This window comes from Mus caroli, unplaced genomic scaffold, assembly GCF_978045245.1.
Source record: "Mus caroli unplaced genomic scaffold, Mus_caroli_1 scaffold_18, whole genome shotgun sequence".
Taxonomy (NCBI): domain Eukaryota; kingdom Metazoa; phylum Chordata; class Mammalia; order Rodentia; family Muridae; genus Mus; species Mus caroli.
The window spans coordinates 65,146,913-65,166,191 of NW_028227273.1; the positions used below are offsets into that span (position 1 = coordinate 65,146,913).

At 47.3% G+C, this 19,279-nt stretch overlaps 1 protein-coding gene across 2 annotated transcripts in view; it reads right to left on the reverse strand.

The window, feature by feature from the left end:
• Positions 1–8,413: 8,413 nt before the first annotated feature.
• Positions 8,414–19,279, reverse strand: part of Mapk14 (mitogen-activated protein kinase 14) — a 56,451-nt gene continuing 45,585 nt past the window's right edge. Inside the window, exons 9-12 of one of the 2 annotated variants that reach the window (XM_021186018.2) lie at positions 15,790–15,869; positions 14,702–14,780; positions 11,504–11,677; positions 8,414–10,544 (exon numbers count right to left, since the gene is read on the reverse strand). In XM_021186018.2, the coding sequence (XP_021041677.1) occupies positions 10,477–10,544; positions 11,504–11,677; positions 14,702–14,780; positions 15,790–15,869 (401 nt within the window). In that variant the 3' untranslated portion in view covers positions 8,414–10,476. The remainder of the gene's footprint in view (positions 10,545–11,503; positions 11,678–14,701; positions 14,781–15,789; positions 15,870–19,279) is intronic. The other variant, XM_021186017.2, reaches the window with a different exon arrangement.

Genomic DNA, 19,279 nt, shown 5'->3' on the forward strand with positions numbered 1-19,279 from the left:
GTTTCATTTCCTTCTCCATTTACATTTTGCTTCTGTGTGGAAATGACCGTAGCTCCCAGGGAGGGAGCAGCTGCTCAGTCATTCTGACGCCATTTACTGGTATAGTAAGTAGCACAATGCATTTACCATTCCATCTACATCTTTTATTACATTTGGTTATTTATTCTGTGGTTCCGGAAGCACACAAGGCATGGCACCTGTGTGCAGAAGGACAGTTCTCTCCTTTCACCCTGTGGGTCCCAGGAATCAAATTCAGGTCCTTCCCCTTGGAGGCAGCACCTGCTCAGCCACCTCTGCCTCCTAAGTGCTGGGATTAAAGGTGTGCACCACCACCTCCTGGCTCAGAGTTGTTCTCTCTCTCTCTCTCTCTCTCTCTCTCTGTTTTGTTTTTGTTTTTGTTTTTGTTTTCAAGACAGGGTTTCTCTGTGTAGCCCTGGCTGTCCTGGAACTCACTCTGTAAACCAGGCTGGCTTCAAACTCAGAAATCTGCCTGCCTCTGCCTCCCAAGTGCTGGGGTTAAAGGTGTGCGCCACCACTGCCCGGCTCAGAGCTGTTCTTAAGTATTTTAAAAATGTCGTTTAGGAACCGGGATGTGTTTTAATTTTTCTTGCTGAACAAGATGAGTACATAAATTCAGATTCCAGGACTTACAGAAAATGCTGGGCATAAAGGACTGCGCCTATAACTCTAGCATTGGGAAGGTACACACAAGAGGATCATGGGGTTTGTAGGCCAGCCAGTAGCTGACATGGCCATGTTCAATGCAGATTCTGTGTCAAAAATGTGAGGTAGAGAGCATTTTAAGAGGCCAGGCATTGATGACGCACGCCTTTAACCCCAGCACTTGGGAGGCAGAGGCAGGCAGATTTCTGAGTTCAAGGCCTGCCTGTTCTACAGAGTGAGTTCCATGACAGCCAGGGGCTACACAGAGAAACCCTGTCTCGAAAACAACCAAAAAAAAAAAAAAAAAAAAAGAAGAAGATACACTGAGGACAGCCTCTGGTTTCCATGTGCACATATATGCATGTGCAGTAACACAGACACTACAGACACATAGACACACACACAGACATACACACAGATACACACAGACACACACAGACACATAGACACGTACAGGCAAACATACACAGACACACGAATAGACAGACACACAGAGACATACCTAGACACAGACATACACACAGATACACACACAGATATACATAGAGATACATAGACACACACATAGACACACATAGCCTTATATAACATATACACACAGACTCATGAATAAACACAGACAGACACAGAGACATACCCAGACATACACACACAGACATATGAATAGACACACACATATATACACTCAGATATACACACAGATGCAGAGATATACCCAGATGTACACACACATATCTAGACACACACACACATACACACACACGCACATGTTCAGCCATTAAGTCAACTCTGACCCCGACTATTGCTTCATACCAGCCTTACCAGTCTACAATAAGGTCAAAGATCCAGTTTTACCTGAGTTGAGATTGGGGAAGTCTCAGACCACTGAGGGTGGCAGCATGGAACTGTCTCTCTCCCAGCTTTCCCCATCCACAGCATGGACTTCTGACCTAAGACTGCACAGGTGACCGATCTGTCCCCCCTCTTCTCACAGTTGACATACATGTCTATCTGTCTGTCTGTCTGCCTCTCTGTGGATTTTTCAAGACAGGGTTTCTCTGTGTAGCTCTGGCTGTCCTGGAACTCACTCTGTAGACCAGGCTGGCTTCGAACTCAGAAATTCACCTGCCTCTGCCTCCTGAGTGCTGGGATTAAACGTGTGAGCCACCTGCCTCTGTCCTTTTCTCTCCTTTTTGGAGTCATTTATTTTATGTATATGGATGTATTTTATGCCCATGTGTCTGTCTGGGCATCACTAGAATGCCTGGTGCCTGCAGAGGTCTGAAGAGGGAGGGGCATGGTTGAAGCCCTTGAAACTGGCATTAGAGAGTGTTGGGAAGCATCATGTGGGTTCTGGGGATCGAAGCCATGTTCTCCAGTGATCTTACCCATTCAGCCACGTGCCTTGCTTTTTTGAGACTTTATCTCTCAGTGGGACCTGCAACTTGATTCGGTTGGGCTGGGAGCTATGGAGACCTGCCAGTGAGTGGCTGGCCCCCAGAACTACACTTAAGAGCTCAAGTCACCACACCTGACTTTTTTATGTGGGAGCTGGGGATTGAAACCTGGTCTTTGTTCTTGCATGACAAGTATTTAACTGAAAGAGTCATCTCCCTACTCCCAGACTTTGTTTTAATTAATTAGTTTATTTATTCATTTCTTATTCTTTTTTGGTACAGTGTCTCATCTCATTATGTAGCTACCTAGCCCTGAGTGACCTGAAACTTGCTATGTAGACTAAGCTTGGCCAAAACAGAGGTCTGTCTCTCTCCTTCTCCATTTCACGAATGCTGGGATTACAGGAGTACTGTCATACCTGTTCAGGACTTTCTTTTCTTTTTTTTTTTTTAAAGATTTATTTATTATTTATTATATGTAATTACACTGTAGCTGTCTTCAGACACTCCAGAAGAGGGAGTCAGATCTCGTTACGGATGGTTGTGAGCCACCATGTGGTTGCTGGGATTTGAACTCTGGACCTTCAGAAGAGCAGTCGGGTGCTCTTACCTGCTGAGCCATCTCACCAGCCCAGGACTTTCTTTTTAGAGTGCAAACTCATGTGTGTGTGTGTACACTTATTTTCATGTGCACTGGTGTTTTACCTGCATGTATGTCTGTATGAAGGTGTTGCAACTGGAACTCTCTGGAACTGGAGTTATACACAGTTGTGAACCACCATGTGAATGCTGGGATTTGAACCCAGGACCTCTGGAAGAGCAACCAATGCTCTTAACCACTGAGCCATCTCTCCAGCTCCCAAGGACCAACTCTTAACCATTGTATCTTATTTCCTCTTAACACGGTTGAATAGTGTAAAATTATAATGACTATTTTCAACTATGAAAAAAAAAAAGACCTTTAAAAATGTAATTTCTGAGTTCGAGGCCTGCCTGGTCTACAGAATGAGTTCCAGGACAGCCAGGGCTACAGGGTTTATAGAGAAATCCTATCTCAAAAAACAAAACAAAACAAAAACCAAAACAACAACAACAACAACAACAACAAAATATATATTATTCTAACAGGGAAATTGGAGAGGTGGCTCAGTGGTTCAGAGCACTGCTGGTTCTTCTAGAGGACCCAAGTGTGATTCCCAGCACCTACATCAGGCAGCTCAGAACTGTCTGTAACTCCAACTCCAGAGTTTCAACACTTGCTTCTGACTTCTCTGGGGATCCACACATATGGGCATGCATACACACATGCATACACACACGCACACACACACACACACACACACACATACACACACGCACACATACACACACGCGCGCACACACACACACATACACACACACACACACATACACACACGCACACACACACACACACACACACACACAAATAAGTATTTTTGAGACAGGGTTTCTCTGTGTAGCTCTGGCTGTTCCTGGAACTTACTCTGTAGACCAGGCTGGCCTTGAATTCAGAGATCTGCCTGCCTCTGCCTCCCAAGTGCTGGGATTGAAGGCATGCATCACTATATTCAGCTTAATAAAAAATACATCTTTTTTAAAATCAGGTTTATTTATTCATGTATTTTATTTATATGAGTACCCTGTCTGTATGTATACCTGCATGCCAGAAGAAGGAATCAGATCTCATCACAGATGATTGTGAGCCACCATATGGTTGCTGGGAATTGAACTCAGGACCTCTGGAAGAGCAGTCAGTGCTCTTAACCGCTGAGCCTTCTTTCTTCCTTCCTTTCTTCCTTTCTTCCTTTCTTTCTTTCTTTCTTTCTTTCTTTCTTTCTTTCTTTCTTTCTTTCTTTCTTTCTTTCTTTCTTTCCTTTCTTTCTTTCTTTCTTTTCTTTCTCTCTCTCTCTCTCTTTCTTTCTTTCTTTCTTTCTTTCTTTCTTTCTTTCTTTCTTTCTTTCTTTCTTTCTTTCTTCCTTCCTTCCTTCCTTTCTTTCTTTCTTTCTTTTTTTGAGACAGGGTTTCTTGGTGCAGTTCTGGCTGTCTTAGAACGTGCTCTGTAGACCAGACTGGACTGAACATCAGAGATTCTACTGCTGTCCCTGTCCCAAGTGCTAGGATTAAAGGCATGTGCCACCACACCCGGCTAATAAAAATAAACCTTAAAAGGTTAGGAAGAGTCCTTCGGGAGTCCTCCGTCTCGGGAATCTCCAGCCAGTCGCAGAAACCCAGGGATTGGGCACAGAAGCTTGGAGGGCCGTGGTTACTGGGAGCAGGGCTTAGGAGCAGTCACTCTGTCCTGCATCTGTAGGTGGGGACATTCCCCACACAGGGCTGCCACAGCCACTATCAGATAGTCATCAGGTGACAAGTCTTTCAGGAGACTCCATCATGCCTGAGCAACGGCTCAGAGGAAATGGATCTGGGTGCCACCAACACTGTAGCTGGGAGTGGAAGAGGCAGCTCAGCAGGTCCAGGGAACACCCAGGACACAAAGGCCTTGGACTTCCCTCATAAAACCCTACTGCCTGTAAGCATGCGTCAGGAAGATGTCCATAGGTGCATTCAGCCTGGAAATGGCCTCCAGCAATGGGTACTGGGAGGCTCTGCTCTAGGGGTAGTAGTCATTGCTCACAATTTATTTCTCCCCCCATAAAAGTGAGGGAGAGATTTGAAGTTAAAAAAAAAAAGACTTTTAGAGGATTTTATAAGTATGTGTACATATGTGAACCTGTGTGTGGTTATGTGCACATGTGTACCGATGCCCTTGGACATCAGAGACCAGTGGTGTTGGGTCCCCTGGAGCTGGAGTCACAGGCAGTTGTCAGCACGATGTGGGTGCTAGAAACTGAATCAGCAGTGAACACTCTTAACTTTGAGCCATCTCTCCAGGCCTAGGAGGGAGGATGTTTGAGACAGGGTCTCCAATTTGCACTCAATCTCTTCTTCCTGAGCACAGGGATTACCTGGGATGACAGGTATGAAGCACATTGAGGACACCCTTCTGAAAAGTCTGGCTTCAAGAAATATGAGAGTTTTAAAGGGACCATTCATTCATTCATGATCTATCACTCATCCATCCATTCATTCATTCATTCATTCGTTCAAGGCAAGGGCTCACTAAATAACTCTGGCTGTCGTGGAATTCACTCTGTAGACTGAGGCTGGCCTTGAACTCTAAACTGCCTTCCCCTGTCTCCCAAGTGCTGGCACGCACCGCTAGGTCCAGTTGGGAACCTTTCTTTCTGATATACCAAGCCACCTCTCCAAGTTACAGCAGGCTGCAAGATGTTGACCTTCCATGTATTCTCAAGAACAGAGGCTTGGGACTCCTGCGGGACTTTATTTTACACTGGGGATGCTACTGCCAAGTGGTAGTATCTAGAGACCTCTGTGGCTGTTACAAATCAGGGAAGGATGCGTGGCTGCTGCTGGCATCTAGTGGGCGGAAGCATGGGTGGGGACTACTTGGTGGCCTGCAAAGGAGGGTTCTGTGACTAATGATATTCTGGCTGAGATGTCATCAGTGGCTAAGTTGGAAACTCTTGCTTCAGATCCCTCAGAACACTGGTTGTGGGGAAGAAGCCACTTCGCCCGCCCCTCCGGGGTAAGGCTCCTGCAGCTAGGGAGCTAGATGTAGGCTGTCCCACAAAGGGCTATGAGGGATAGGTCCCCAGACCAGGTGGATTTTAAAGATCTTCCTGGTTGATTAAAAACCAGACAAAAACCGGTTGTAGACAAAAGTCAGAGGCACTGCAGAGGCTTCAGTGTGTCACTCTAGGATTCTATTGGCCACAGCCAGGCAGAGTGCGCCTCTCCCTAATTGGAAGCCTGGGGTGTCCCAATGGATTTGTCACTCAGCATGATTTAGATCTCAGGGTTCCTGATTTAGGGTCATCCAAATGGTATATAACTCTGAAATTCATAATGATCCTGGTCCCAAGCATTCTGGGTAAAAGGGAATCTTCAACCTTTACCATTTATCAGTGATGGGGTCGGGGTGGGGAGGTATACTATAGGCTATCACTGCCTCATTTCATGCCATGCACCTCACATGACCCCACGTGTGTCTGTGTGGGGCTCTGCTGCAGATGGCCTCTTAGGTTCTCTCCAGGTTTTTCTATCATAGAGAACATGGTACCCAACCATCGCCCCCTCCCCGACCTGTGCAGTTGTAAGGACTTCCGGATGTGTAAAGTAGGTGTGTCCGTTTTAAAACACACTTGGATTATAAAGGACCACCCCTTTTCTTTGCATTATTACCTGAGCCCCCCTAGTTTCCTGACAGTAGAGAAGTGATCCGCTTGACTGCAGGCACCTGGACTGTCTGCTAGCCTACAGCATAAGCATGTGACCAAGCAGACCAAGTAGGTCTGAGTGCAACTGTCTCCTGCCATGCACATGATGGTTGACCTGGTGGAAGCCGATTCTGAAAACTAAAACCTCAAGCAGAGTTATTACAAAGTGGCAAGTTAAGCCTTAGTCCACAGTAAGGGAGGTATATCTTTGTGTCTGTGTGTGCATGCATATGGAGGTCAGAGGCGTTATTCCTTAAGTCACCATCCACCCTTTACATTCTCTTTATTTAATGTACTTTGTCTGCATGTCTCTGGACTATGTCCCTGGTGCCCACAGGAGCCAGAAGTGGGCATCAAATTGCCTGAAACTGAAGTTCCAGAAAGTTGTGAACCTGGGTCCTCTGCAAGAGCAGCCAGTGTGCTTCACTGCGGAGCCATTTCTCCAGGCCCCACCTTCTGAGGCAGGCTGTGTCCTGAAGCAGACTATGCCGGCTGGCCATTGAGAGTCTATCTGTCGCTATACCCCTAGCTCTAGGGTTGCATGTTGCCATACCTAGGTATCTGTTCAAGGGTTTGGGGATTGAACCATGTGTTTCTGGCTTTCAAGGCAAGCCCCGTTGCTGACCCAACCATCTCCCAAGCCTATCCTTTGGCTTCTACAAAAGTTCTTTGTGATGCTGCAAAATTCAAATAAGGATACTGAAGGACACTAAGTGTTCCATTTGAAAATGGAAACCCAGGATCACTTTGTTCCCGTGATCATAGTTGGAAATGAAGAACACACTTTGGTTGACCATTCTGGGGTGACGGTAGCTAACAAGGGCCCTACCCTTTCCTCTTCCCTCCTGTACTCTAGGAGGCTAAGGTTACCATCTCAGCTTAAGTGCACTCAGTTTCTGGGGCCGGTTCTCTCAGAACCCCAGGAGAGCTGTAGCCAGGTCTGTTTGTCCCAGAAGTTGTCTGACTCTTCTGATTACATTTAAAATTCTGCCGAAGTGCAGAGATCAGAGGACAACTTGAGAGTTGGGGTTCTCCCCTCACACTAAATGGGTCCCTAGGATTCAATTCAGGTTGCAGGGCTTGGTGACAAGCCACCTTGCCAGGCCAGCTGAGTTTTACCAGAGCTACCTACACTTCCACGACAGCTGAAAACCTTTTCTGTCACCTTTGTGGGGACTCGGGACAAAAAGCTCAGCTCTGTGAGTGTCCTCAGGTTAGCTGGGAGCTCGTGTCATCAAAGCCTGAGAACCCGGCTGTGAGGCCCTGAAGCCTTCTCATGCATGATACAGCTCACTAGTTCCGAAGAACAATTTTAGGGCCATGAAGGCAGCAGAGTCAAACAGATGTCCTCCCATCCTGCACTCACAGCACACAACCTAGCCTTCTCTTTGGCAACTTAAAGATAAAAAACACATGTTCTAAAGTATTCAGTCAGAAAGCAACTTTTTTTTTTTTTTTCAAGACAGGGTTTCTCTGTATAGCCCTGGCTGTCCTCCTGGAACTCACTCTGTAGACCAGGCTGGCCTCGAACTCAGAAATCTACCTGCTTCTGCCTCCCAAGTGCTGGGATTGATGGTGTGCGCCACCACTGCCCAGCCAGAAAGCAATTTATAAGCTCATTTTATAGAAGCGAGCGGGAAACCCACAACAAGGGCTAAACGTTAAGCAGCCTCCTGGATAGCCCTGTGGTCTCCACCCCTCGGATTTCAATTGTCATGGTGTCAGGAAAGTAGCCACAGAAGATATGTAACAAACTCTGTGGATATTCTCTGATCAAACCAATTACTTGAAGATGTGAAAAACATTCATTTCAGACTGTACAAGAACAGTGCGTGTGGACGCACACTAGGCCACTCTCCCCATGCAGTTCTCTCTGCACAGTAACTTACTGCAAAGACCTGCCTTCCCCTCAGGTCCACCTAAGAAAGGTGGCAGCTTTAGAAAGGGTCTGTCAGACATGTGCGTGCTAGGTCACAGCTGACAACAAAAGTCCCACAACCAAGAAGAGGAACAGAATAAACCTGAGAAACCAACTGAATTTGAAAACTAGGCTTTATTTTAACCAGTGGTATTATCTGACATCCTATGGCATACCAGATTACAGCCAAGTTCACAAATACAAACGAACAGCAGTTTTCTCGTTCCCTTGTCTTCCAATGAAGAAACTGGTTGGTGGCAGCATTGCGCTGTGGATGCCAGAACTCTTCTGCCAGTTCTAGCTTCGAGTCCGGTCCCTGGAACACAGCCCCTAACACAGCATGGTCACATGTGCAAAGACGTCTTCAATGAAATAACCAGAGCAGAATTGTTGGAAATCACACTTGGCATTCAAAACCAGACACTGCTACTAACCCATCTCGATGGGATGGCATGGAGTTGAACTGCACACTGAGGTGGTGAGACCTGGCCAGTCTGCCTCCTTCTGGGCTCCAAATGATTCAGGGTCCTAGCCTGCCCCACAGAGCACGCATGTCCCTGCACTGAGAGGAGACACCTTGACCTAAACACAAGACCTGTCACGTCCAACACTGGAATTGGCTTTACACTTTCTTACTGCACACAAAGCTTAAATATGGGTCCTTATATAGCACAAAGTGCCCGAAATTCAGAAAATTATGCACACAGTTCTTCACCCCTGAGGATTCATGTTTATAAAGGTGAAAATACAAAATATTAAAATAATTTGCCCTTTCTCCCCATCAGAAGGAACCACACTCTCTAAGGATTCCTACAACATACAAAATTCCAAGACAGAACTGCTCTCTCCCCAAATTGACACTGGAGTCAGTGTCAAGCTGCCGGGGGTGGGGGACCCTTCCGAGGAGAGGAGAGGGGCCTTGATGACTTGGTTTGTGTCTAACAACCCTAGTTTGAGAAAGACAGTAAAGGAGCTCCTGGCTTCAGGAGCTCTCATCTCTCCCTTCGTTCAGCTTTCAGCTTTCTTAGCTTGTCACCACGAGTGAGGAGAACATGATTTCCAGAACCGGGGATAGTCCTAGGAGAGGACTCGTTTTCCCAAACTGGTGACATCAGATGGCAAGGGTTCAGGTGCTCTGTCTGTCCTGTTTTCCTGCACCATGAGCACCTGAAGGATCAATTGTGTTCAACACAAAGTAGCTGGAGGAGGAGGAGGGAGCAGTGTGCCCATGGCATCGGCGGGCGGAGGCAATGTGGACAGGAACTGCTAGGAAGCCTTCACACGCTTGGCCCAGGGCTTCCAGAAGACAGGACAAGCTCCAAGAGCACAGCATGCAAACACATCCGTGCTCTGCTAGATGTGAAGATGACACAGGAACTACTGATGGCAGGCGCCTGTGCCCGGCACTGGAGACCTCTGCACTGAGGTGAATGGTAAGCACAGCAAACAGCTTGCTCCTGAAGTGAGGGAGGGCAGCTGCACATACACGCATGCACACACATGCACCATGGCCTTCCCGAAGGCTGCCTTGTTTTTTCCAGCTCCCCACTGGCCATCCAACAGCCCCGTGCACTTGCCTGGCTCAGAACGTCAGCAGCTGAGACTCTGTAACTTATCTACGCGCCCTTCTCTCCTTTTAAGGCACAAACAGACTGACAGTTTTGAACATACCTGTCAGGTTCTGAGGACATTAAGCAAGCCGGTCACAGGCTAGAGACCAGGAGCCAGTTGGTTCTCTTGGACTTTATGCATGGCTGAGGGTTAGCCTCCGACCTGAAGCAGCCTCTCTGTCACTGATCTGGTAAAGGCAGGGCCGCAGGAGAAGCCAAAGTGGCAAGGTAACTAAGAACAGGGATATTTCTTACTCTGCACTGAACACACACATCCCTAAGGAGATGACAGATCCCATCGGCCTGCCCAGACTCCGAGAAAGCAGGCAGACTGCCAAGGACCATTCACAACTCATAAAGTCACCACCATCACAATGACTTCCACAAAGATAGGTGGACAGACAAACAGACAGACAGACAGACACACACAAACACTAACACATACATGCACCCCCTTCCACCATGAAGGAATCTTTCAACAAGAGGCACTTGAATGGTATTTGGAGAGTTCCCATGAGAAGGTCTTCCCCTCACAGTGAAGTGAGATAGACAGAACAGAAACCAGGTGCTCAGGACTCCATTTCTTCTTGGTCAAGGGGTGGTGGCACAAAGCTGATGACTTCATCATAGGTCAGGCCTAGGGCAGGGAAAGAAGGAAGGAAGGGTGAGGCGTAAGACTCCGGCAGGCAGACACTCAGCTCCTCCCTCCTGGCAGTGGTCTGATGAACTGCATCACCTGCCTTGCTCCTTGCTCATGCCCTGCCCTGGAGCAGAGCAGCTCCAGTCAAGGACACAGACAGAACTGTTGCCCCACTCCATCATGCACGGTGCTCCTTCTGAGTGCTCCCTGGAGCAGCACTGCACTCTGCACACAATGAGGCAGTCCTGCTCCGGAGTCTAACTGCAGAACTGACCTGTGCTTTATGAAGGAGTAGGACTGGGGGTGGAGACGTGCCTCCATTCCTGCCAGTTCCTAACTAGGCCAGAAGTAAGCTATAAAAAACCCCTGTCCTAGTTCTGTGCTGAAATATACCGGACCCTCTTTATCCTGAAAAGATGCTGTAAATGTAAAACTGCTAAGCAGCTCAAAGCTCTGTCAGTGTGAAGGCTCTGCACTCTGTGTCTGCAGCCCGTCAGGGGACATCGCATCAGAGACCCTGGCAGTGAGCTCAGAGGGCTGCCGGCAACCATCCACGAGGGTTTATTCAGACAGGTTCTCATGTAGCCAAGGATAGCCTCAAACTACCTACACAGCTGTGAATAACTTTACAGTCTGTTTTTTTTTTTTAACCTTAAACTTTTAATCTGATTCCCAAGTCCTGGGATCATAGGTATGCTGGAAATATGTGTAAGTCCTAGGTCCAATCTCCAGCACTGTTAAAAAAGATTACATAAACTGGACTTGGTAGCACATGTTTTTAATCTCAGCACTTGGAAGGCACGGACAGATGGATCTCTGAGTTTGAGGCTAGCCTGATCTACAAAGTGAGTTCCTCCGAGTGGCTACACAGAGAAAAACCCTGGCTCAGAAAACAAACAAAACATGAATAAAGTGAAAGCAAGCTCAAGGCCCACGCTAGCCTGCCCTGGACTCACTCTTCCACTCATCTATGAGGAGGTCCCTGCTCTCAAAGGACTGGTCATAAGGGTCAGCAACAGGCTCATCATCAGGGTCGTGGTACTGAGCAAAGTAGGCGTGCGCAAGAGCTTGGGCTGCTGTGATCCTCTTATCTGAGTCCAAAACGAGCATCTTCTCCAGCAGGTCGACAGCTGTCACACCAGAAAAGAGGAAAACACATGACATTAGTGCCACCACTGTGCAAGTTCCAAGCACCGTCCACACCCACACAAAGCATCCTTTAAGGTGTCTGCTTCTGCATGCAATCCCTTCCCTCCATGTACGTGTTGAATGCCTATGGCACATTTTAAAAACATTACTGAAGTTCTGGGTTTCAAACCCAGAATAATAAATAAACACCCCTCCCCCACTCCCCAGCTCTCCTCCATCTGCCTTGGTTTTCATTTGTCGACACACCACCATGGAGGCTTCCTTCCCCTCTCCCTGTGCTGTATACACTCCCTCCCATTTCTCTCTAGTCTTTACATTTACCACCTCAATTGTTGGTTGGTAAGGGTGAAATTAGGCATACTGGGTGAGACCATGCCACAGGTGATGATGTGACCTGGGGCACCACAGCCAGGAGCTCCATTTATGCTGAGCTAAGGTGGTTGGCATCTTGAGCTCTTCCCCGTTTCTCCCCAAGTGAATAATATGGGGAGATGGTTTGTCTCCTGCTGATTATCAGTTACTTTCAATAATGACTTCCAGGTTTTTTCTCTCCCAAAAGTACCTCAATAGAGGCTGGGGAGCAGACCTGTTTAATTCTGTCTGATGAGGTCGTCCTGCTTAGGAGGATAATTTGTTTAGAGCAGTTATCACACAAAACAGAAATAAACTCCACAAGTTTTTAGATTTATGTTTAAGTTTTAAGTATTCTCCACTACAGTGCATGCCTGCTGGCTGAAAATCTAAAAGCCAGCAGAGGGCGCTGGATTCTCTGTAAGTGGAATTAAAGACAGTTGTGAGGCACCATGTTGGTGCAGGGACTCAAACCAAGGGCCTCTTGGCAGAACAGCCAGTGCTCTTAAGCACTTAGCCATCTCTACAGCTCCAGATGATTTCTTCAATGTGGAAGGCTATGGGTGTCGAGGAGGAGAACTTCCTGAAGAGATGCTATACCTCTGCTCCTCTAAGTGATCATGTACCCTGCAGCCTGAACACCAGTTATCCACAGAAATGCAGGCTTTGAGGGTACAGAGGAAACAGCAAACATGCTTACTCTGGCTCTCCAGTTTAGAGTGCTGGAGGAGGGCTGGGATATAGCCAGTCAAGTTTGCAGAGTGTGCATAAGGCCTTGGATCTAAACCTAGCACTGCAGACAGTGAGCATGGTGGCACAACAGGCCACATGACCCTGTCTTCAACACTGAAGCACTGGTAGACTGCCTGGATACAAATCCTCATGTTCTTCTACAAATCCGCTGACTTTATACTGAACATGAATGAGTGGGTGCCTGCTACCCTGGGGTAAAAAGAGGTCCACGATCAGAAGTAAGAACAAGACTTTTCAAGGATGGAAGCAGACATAAATAGACACTCTAAGATCAAAGGGCAATGTGAAGTTCTCAGCTGTGTCTTGAGACTAGCAGTGATGCGAAGCCTGTGACTGACAACAGGGCTGTTAATATTTATATCGCTGGTGTGCAGCCCGTTGGGGATGGCGAGGCTAGCAATCGGTAACAGCATGTTCCTTCTGACCAGCACTTGGCAATGGGCTGCCAGGCACGTTTGGATGTGAGCAGGCTGTGAGGAGCACCAGATGGGCCAGAGCCTCCTTTTAGTCTCCAGCAGCCTGGACTCACTCCTATAAGCCAGTTCTTCTCAGTGTCTAAATGGGGATGTCTATCAGCTCCATCAGAGAAGACTCAGACACTGTGCACTGCACATCTGCTGGTGAGGATCCAGGGGTGGAATCAACATGGAAAGATTAGAGATCACAGAGACCTCAGATCCTTACCTGATGCAACAGCTCAAGGTAAGTTACAGAGAGCCCAGTGAGCCTGACAGGGAAGCCACAAACCTAACCCAACCTGTCAGTACCATGTACACCTGAGGCCTGAATGGTGTAGCTTAGGCTGGACTCCCTCCTCCAAGAATGCACACACCTCTCCTGCTACAGGAATCATTGCCACAGTCACAGCCACTCCTCAGTATTGTGGCTATGGACAGAGTTCATGAAAGCTGCCTCTCCCAGCTTTTGAAATCACTGCCACAGACATCAGCCCTTCAAAGGATAAGTAACTCAGGCACATGGCTTCTGGAACCCTCAGGAAGGGACATGACCCACGAAGACTTAAGTGCAGTGACTTTACAGTAACATCTGCAGGAATGGGAGAGGCAGGGGACAGCAGCCGCCACCTGCTCGTTCCCTTCTCATGGCAGAAGATGGTGGTCTGATGGCTATGCATCTACTACTGCCTACTACACCAGAGAGAGGAATTAGAACCTCAGCACACTGTCCTGTGCTGACACACTCCTGAGCTGTCACTTCCTCTGCCAGGTAATCCTGGAGGTAATGGGGGCAGCAAGGCAAGGAGCCAGCCGCCAAATTAATGCTGCAAAGGCAGCCGCTTACACCTTGAAGGGCAGAGAAGGGAGGAAAGGGGACGAGTCTGTGAGAGTAGAGGACATCAGGACCCACTGCTGGGCATTAACCATGTGTCTATGCCTGTTTTCTGTCCTCAGCTGGGGTCCACCTACCACTAGCAGCTGTAAGGTTCACACCTCCTTTCTTCTCCCCCAGGTCCCCACAATTCCCTGTTCCCCATTCCTCATTTCCCTTAGCCTCCCCACCATATTCTGCAAGCATGTAAACATACAAGCCTATCACTGTATGATATTTCTTTATGTGACAATACAGACAGACAGTAAAAGCTTTATTTATTAAGACCCAAAAGTTACTTAAAGGTAGTACTCTTTTGGGCTGTTGAGATGGCTCGGTGGGTAAGGGCTGCTCTTCTGAAGGTCCCGAGTTCCAATCCCAGCAACCATACGGTGGCTCACAACCATCTGTAATGAGATCTGATGCCCTCTTTTGGTGTGTTTGAAGTCAGCTACAGTGAACTTGTGTATAATAATAAATAAATCTTAAAAAAAAAAAGGTACTCTTTTTAGTCAAAACCAAAACTTCAAATTTCTAATTTATATCACAAAATCAGAGCACGATCAACTCACCCAGGGGATTGGCACCAATAAATACATTTGCGAAGTTCATCTTCGGCATCTGGGCCAGAGACTGAATGTAGTTTCTTGCCTGTAAAAACACAGACTTTCAGAATGACTATGTTCAGTAGTGTTAGTGATCTCAGGGAATGAGCTAGGCTGAGGCCTGTATGGACCATGTCTGGGATGCTCAATTCAGGTTTACTCTTCTTCTAGCACTGACCCCCTCTATTTGTGACCACTGACTTTATTCTTGCCGTCTCCCCAGAGTTCTGTTTCATGTGGATGAGAGTGATAATCAATCAACTACTCTTTACTAGCTTTCTGGTCAAAGGGTCAGAAGCTTAAAACCAGAATTGAGACCAAGCAGTCTTTTCCAGGACCATTTTCCTAATCAGATAAGTCATGAAGAAGAGCTGGTACTGAAGCAGACGCACTCACTGCAATTTGAAGTTGTAGGAACCAGACACAGACATGGCTGTAATCCCTTCCTACTTAACCATGTAGAATGGAAAAAGGAATAGAGGTAAGAAAAGTCATTTTTCAATACAGACAAGAGCTGAAATGCACACAATGCTCTACAAGGATTTGTCTGTCACATCTGATCATAAACTGGAGTTAGGTTAGTTATGAGCCTGATTCCCCAGGTGTTCATACTTACTATGAATTACTTGTTAAAAAAAACCCAGCACACCTATTAGCACAAGGAATTTTATAGTGCATGCTTGCATGCAGTCTTCTCTTGGTTGTAAAATGGGTGGAGAGCAAAGCACACTAAAGAACTCTGTTCCATGCACCTGTGACACGGCTGTAGCACACCCTAACTACATACAACTGCAACGACACTCGTTACCTCAAGCACAAGATCAGAAAGCCAGGCACTAGGGAACACTGCCCTACACGGCATCCCTGCCTCGCAGGCTCAGGAGATTGCATCCTAAATGTCAACACCCTGCTAGCACACAGCCAGCACTGCTTTAACAGTTCTTGGGGCACATGCAAGCATTTGGTGACATTAGAAACTGCTGGCTATACACAGACACTACCACGAGAAGGTGGCCTCCGAGGTAGACTTCCCTGCGCATGCTGTTTGTTCTCACCTCATGGCTTGGCATCCTGTTAATGAGATAAGCAGGGGGTGTCCCCGTCAGACGCATTATCTGCTGAAGCTGGTTAATATCTTAAGATGCCTAGTCAAGGGCATTGTTAAGACACAGTGTAAAAATCAACTCCAGTTGTTTAAGTCAAAAGCCATCCCAAGCAAAGCAACTCCCCACCACACCAGGCCGGCGCCTAAGGCTGCATGTTGTAACATTCTGTGGAGAATGGCAGGAGCTATTAGGCGTGTAGCCGGTGAGTGGCCGCACACACATGAAAACAAACTTTTACTTAAGTGCCAACTTTAATGTTCAATAGTTTAGGTTCTCTGGAAGCATCCACGATGCCAGCCAGAGAACCATTTTCAAGTCCCAATGGCCAAATCCTGTTTGCTGCAGTGGCAAAAGCAGAAGATGGAGGTAACGGTGATAAAACTCTGGAAGCCTAACCTATCTAACAGATCTACCTGGGGAGGAGGGTCAGTGTTGGTGGCACAGGCTCTATGAGACACAGACCCAACAGGCTGAGACACTTGGAGTGTGGGTGCTGAGCTACACCAAATCTCAAAGACACTGGCAGTGGATATACTTAGAATGCATGCCACAAATAAATAGGTAGGTGAAGAAGGGTACTTTAGGAGTGATGGCGAAGGCAAAACCGAAGCCACAGTCTGGTTGACAGCTTCAGAGCATGCCACAATCACACCTGTAGTGAGGGAAGACATTAACTTCAGTGAGCAAAAAGTTTAAAACACTGTGTTTATCTGATGGGGCCAAGTTACATGAAGTTTCTGTTATTACATTTTCACGTTCACTTGTGTGGTGGGGAGGGGCAGGGCACACGTACCACTAATGAATGGAGATCAGTGGATTGATCTCCAAGTTGTAGAATTCTCTGCTCACTGTGTGGGCCCTAGGAGAGAACTCAGGTCTCTGCTGCTAAGCCATCTCAGTGTCCTTACTCAAATGACAGGACTACTAACTTCCCTCAGCCAGGCCACAGCTTCTGAAATGGAAACCCACTGCCAGTTTATCCCATGCTCCCTCTCAAGGTGATGATAGTATTTTAAACTAAACCTTAACCTGATCTAGTGAGCTTCCTTTCTCCTCACCTAAGTATCAAGTCATCCTTCAGCTGGAATCACATCTTTAATAGACAAGCCAATGGCGTCCCTTCCTTGCACATCAGCACGAGCCCTGCTGGAAGGTGACTACTGCTTCTACCTGAGTGCAGAGATGGGCTGACTCACTCTGTACAGACTTTGGACTTCTCTCTGAAAATTTCACACTCAACAATGCTCTGCATACTGAGAGAGAGGACAAACAGGGTGAAGTAGCCACGCAGGATTCAAGTGAGCTCACACACTCACTGTGTCCTGCTCTCCTTGCGGGCAGCATGTGCAGGATCAGCCATTTGTCATCTGGGAGTCAAGAAGAGATGTATCTCTGAAGAAGAGGGGCAGGAGCCACGCTTTTGTTTCCTTGGCTGGTTAACCCAGGTGCCAGCACACTAAGCAGTGAGCTGTCCTGGGGCCTCTGCCAGCTTTCTGTCCTGTTCTCCCCGTCCCTGCATTCTCTGTATTCAGAGCCGTGTCCTGGCTTCCCTGCTCTGTTCTTTCCAGAAGGAATGAATTATTCAGTGTTGACTACAATTCTTTAGTAAATTTTTCTGACTACTTTTACTCAGTCAGCTTTATCTCACCCGTATGCAGTACTGTATGCTCCCCACTCCCAGGGCGTCTGGGGTTACACCCATGGCCATGTTGACTTCACTGAGCTACATCTAAAATAGTTGTTTGTTTATTTAAAAAGGTGTCTTACAAATTAAGCCCAGGCTTTCTGCCTCTGCCTTTTAAGTGCTGGGGTTAGAGACCTGCACCATTACAGCTGGTGCTTTGGAGATTTCAAAAGTACTGGGTGGTGTCATCAACACTAACTTAACCTTGCCCATACTTTTCCAACATTTAGACTGTCGTTACCCATTTCTGACAATTATGCAGGGAAGCTCTTTTCTCACTACTGTACTCAACTGAGTTATCACTGAGAGGATGTTTATCTTGGTACCTGATTCTGTCCATTGCTGCACTAGAACTGTTCAAATGTATGATGTGCCCACTTCATGTTAAGATAAAAGACATCTCATTATTAGGCCATGTATCCAGCATGCTTGCTTGCTTGCTTGCTTTCTTTCTTTCTTTCTTTCTTTCTTTCCCCCTTTTTGACGAGACAGGCTTTCTCTGTATAGCTCAGGCTGTCCTCGAACTCAGAAATCTGCCTGCCTCTGCAGGGAGTGCTGGGATTGAAGGCGTGCGCCACCACTGCCCAGCTCCAGCATTACTTCTTAAACAGAACTGATGGGTCGGCAAAGGGCAGGTATTACCTACCTCACATGTGTGCTTGAGAACCTGTAGCAAGCAGCCCCTGTCTACAAAGCAAATGCTGGAGTGGGAGGGGGACACAGAGCTGCTGGCATCGAAACCCAGACAGGGGAGGGACGGCCACCTCAGTGTCACTAGCACTACTGAACTCCTTCCCAAGCTGACTCTCAAAATACTGAGCTGTGCGACTGCATGAGATGATGAGCTCACGTGACCAGAAAATGGGGGGGGGGGGCGCAACACCTCTGCCCAGGGACTCACAGCATGACTCAGTCGAGTCATAGCTTCTGTGTTTTGCTTCCTTATCTTTGTTTGTTTGTTTTTGCTTTTCGAGACAGGGTTTCTCTGTGTAGCCCTGGCTGTCCTGGAACTCACTTTGTAGACCAGGCCGACTCGAACTCAGAAATCCACCTGCCTCTGCCTCCTGAGTGCTGGGATTAAAGGTGTGCACCACCACAGCCCGGCTTGCTTCCTTATCTTAAAGGAGTAAACGAAACAAAATAAAATAGGCCCAGCAACCCTTTCACACTCCTCAGAATAAAAATTCAAAAGCTCCAGGGTTCTTTATGTATAGCTACACTGCAGATTCGGGGTCCTGATTTTGTCAGGGGAGGTGACTCGTGTGTTGCTGTTTGCCTGCACCTACTTCCTTCTTAGCTGGGCAGAAGTCTCTTCTATTGGAAGTGATAGGAGGGGAACCTAGGCGTGCACAGCTGGGGCTTAACTCCTCCATTTATTTCCCTAATCGGGAATGAGAGGAAGGAGGGGCTTTCCTAGTTTCCTCAAAGTTTCTGGCCCCAGAAAGTGACAACAGCGTTAAAAAAAAAAAAACACACACACACACACACAACAACAACAACAACAAAACAACAACAAGGCCGGGCAGTGGTGGCACACGCCTTTAATCCCAGCACTTGGGAGGCAGAGGCAGGTAGATTTCTGAGTTCCAGGCCAGCCTGGTCTACAGAGTGAGTTCCAGGACAGCCAGGGATACACAGAGAAACCCTGTCTTGAAAAAAACCAAAAAAGCCAAAAACAAAACAAAACAAAAAAACCAACCATGGCTAAAGTAAAACAGAGTCACCTTATGGCCTCCATGGAGAAAACACAAGTTC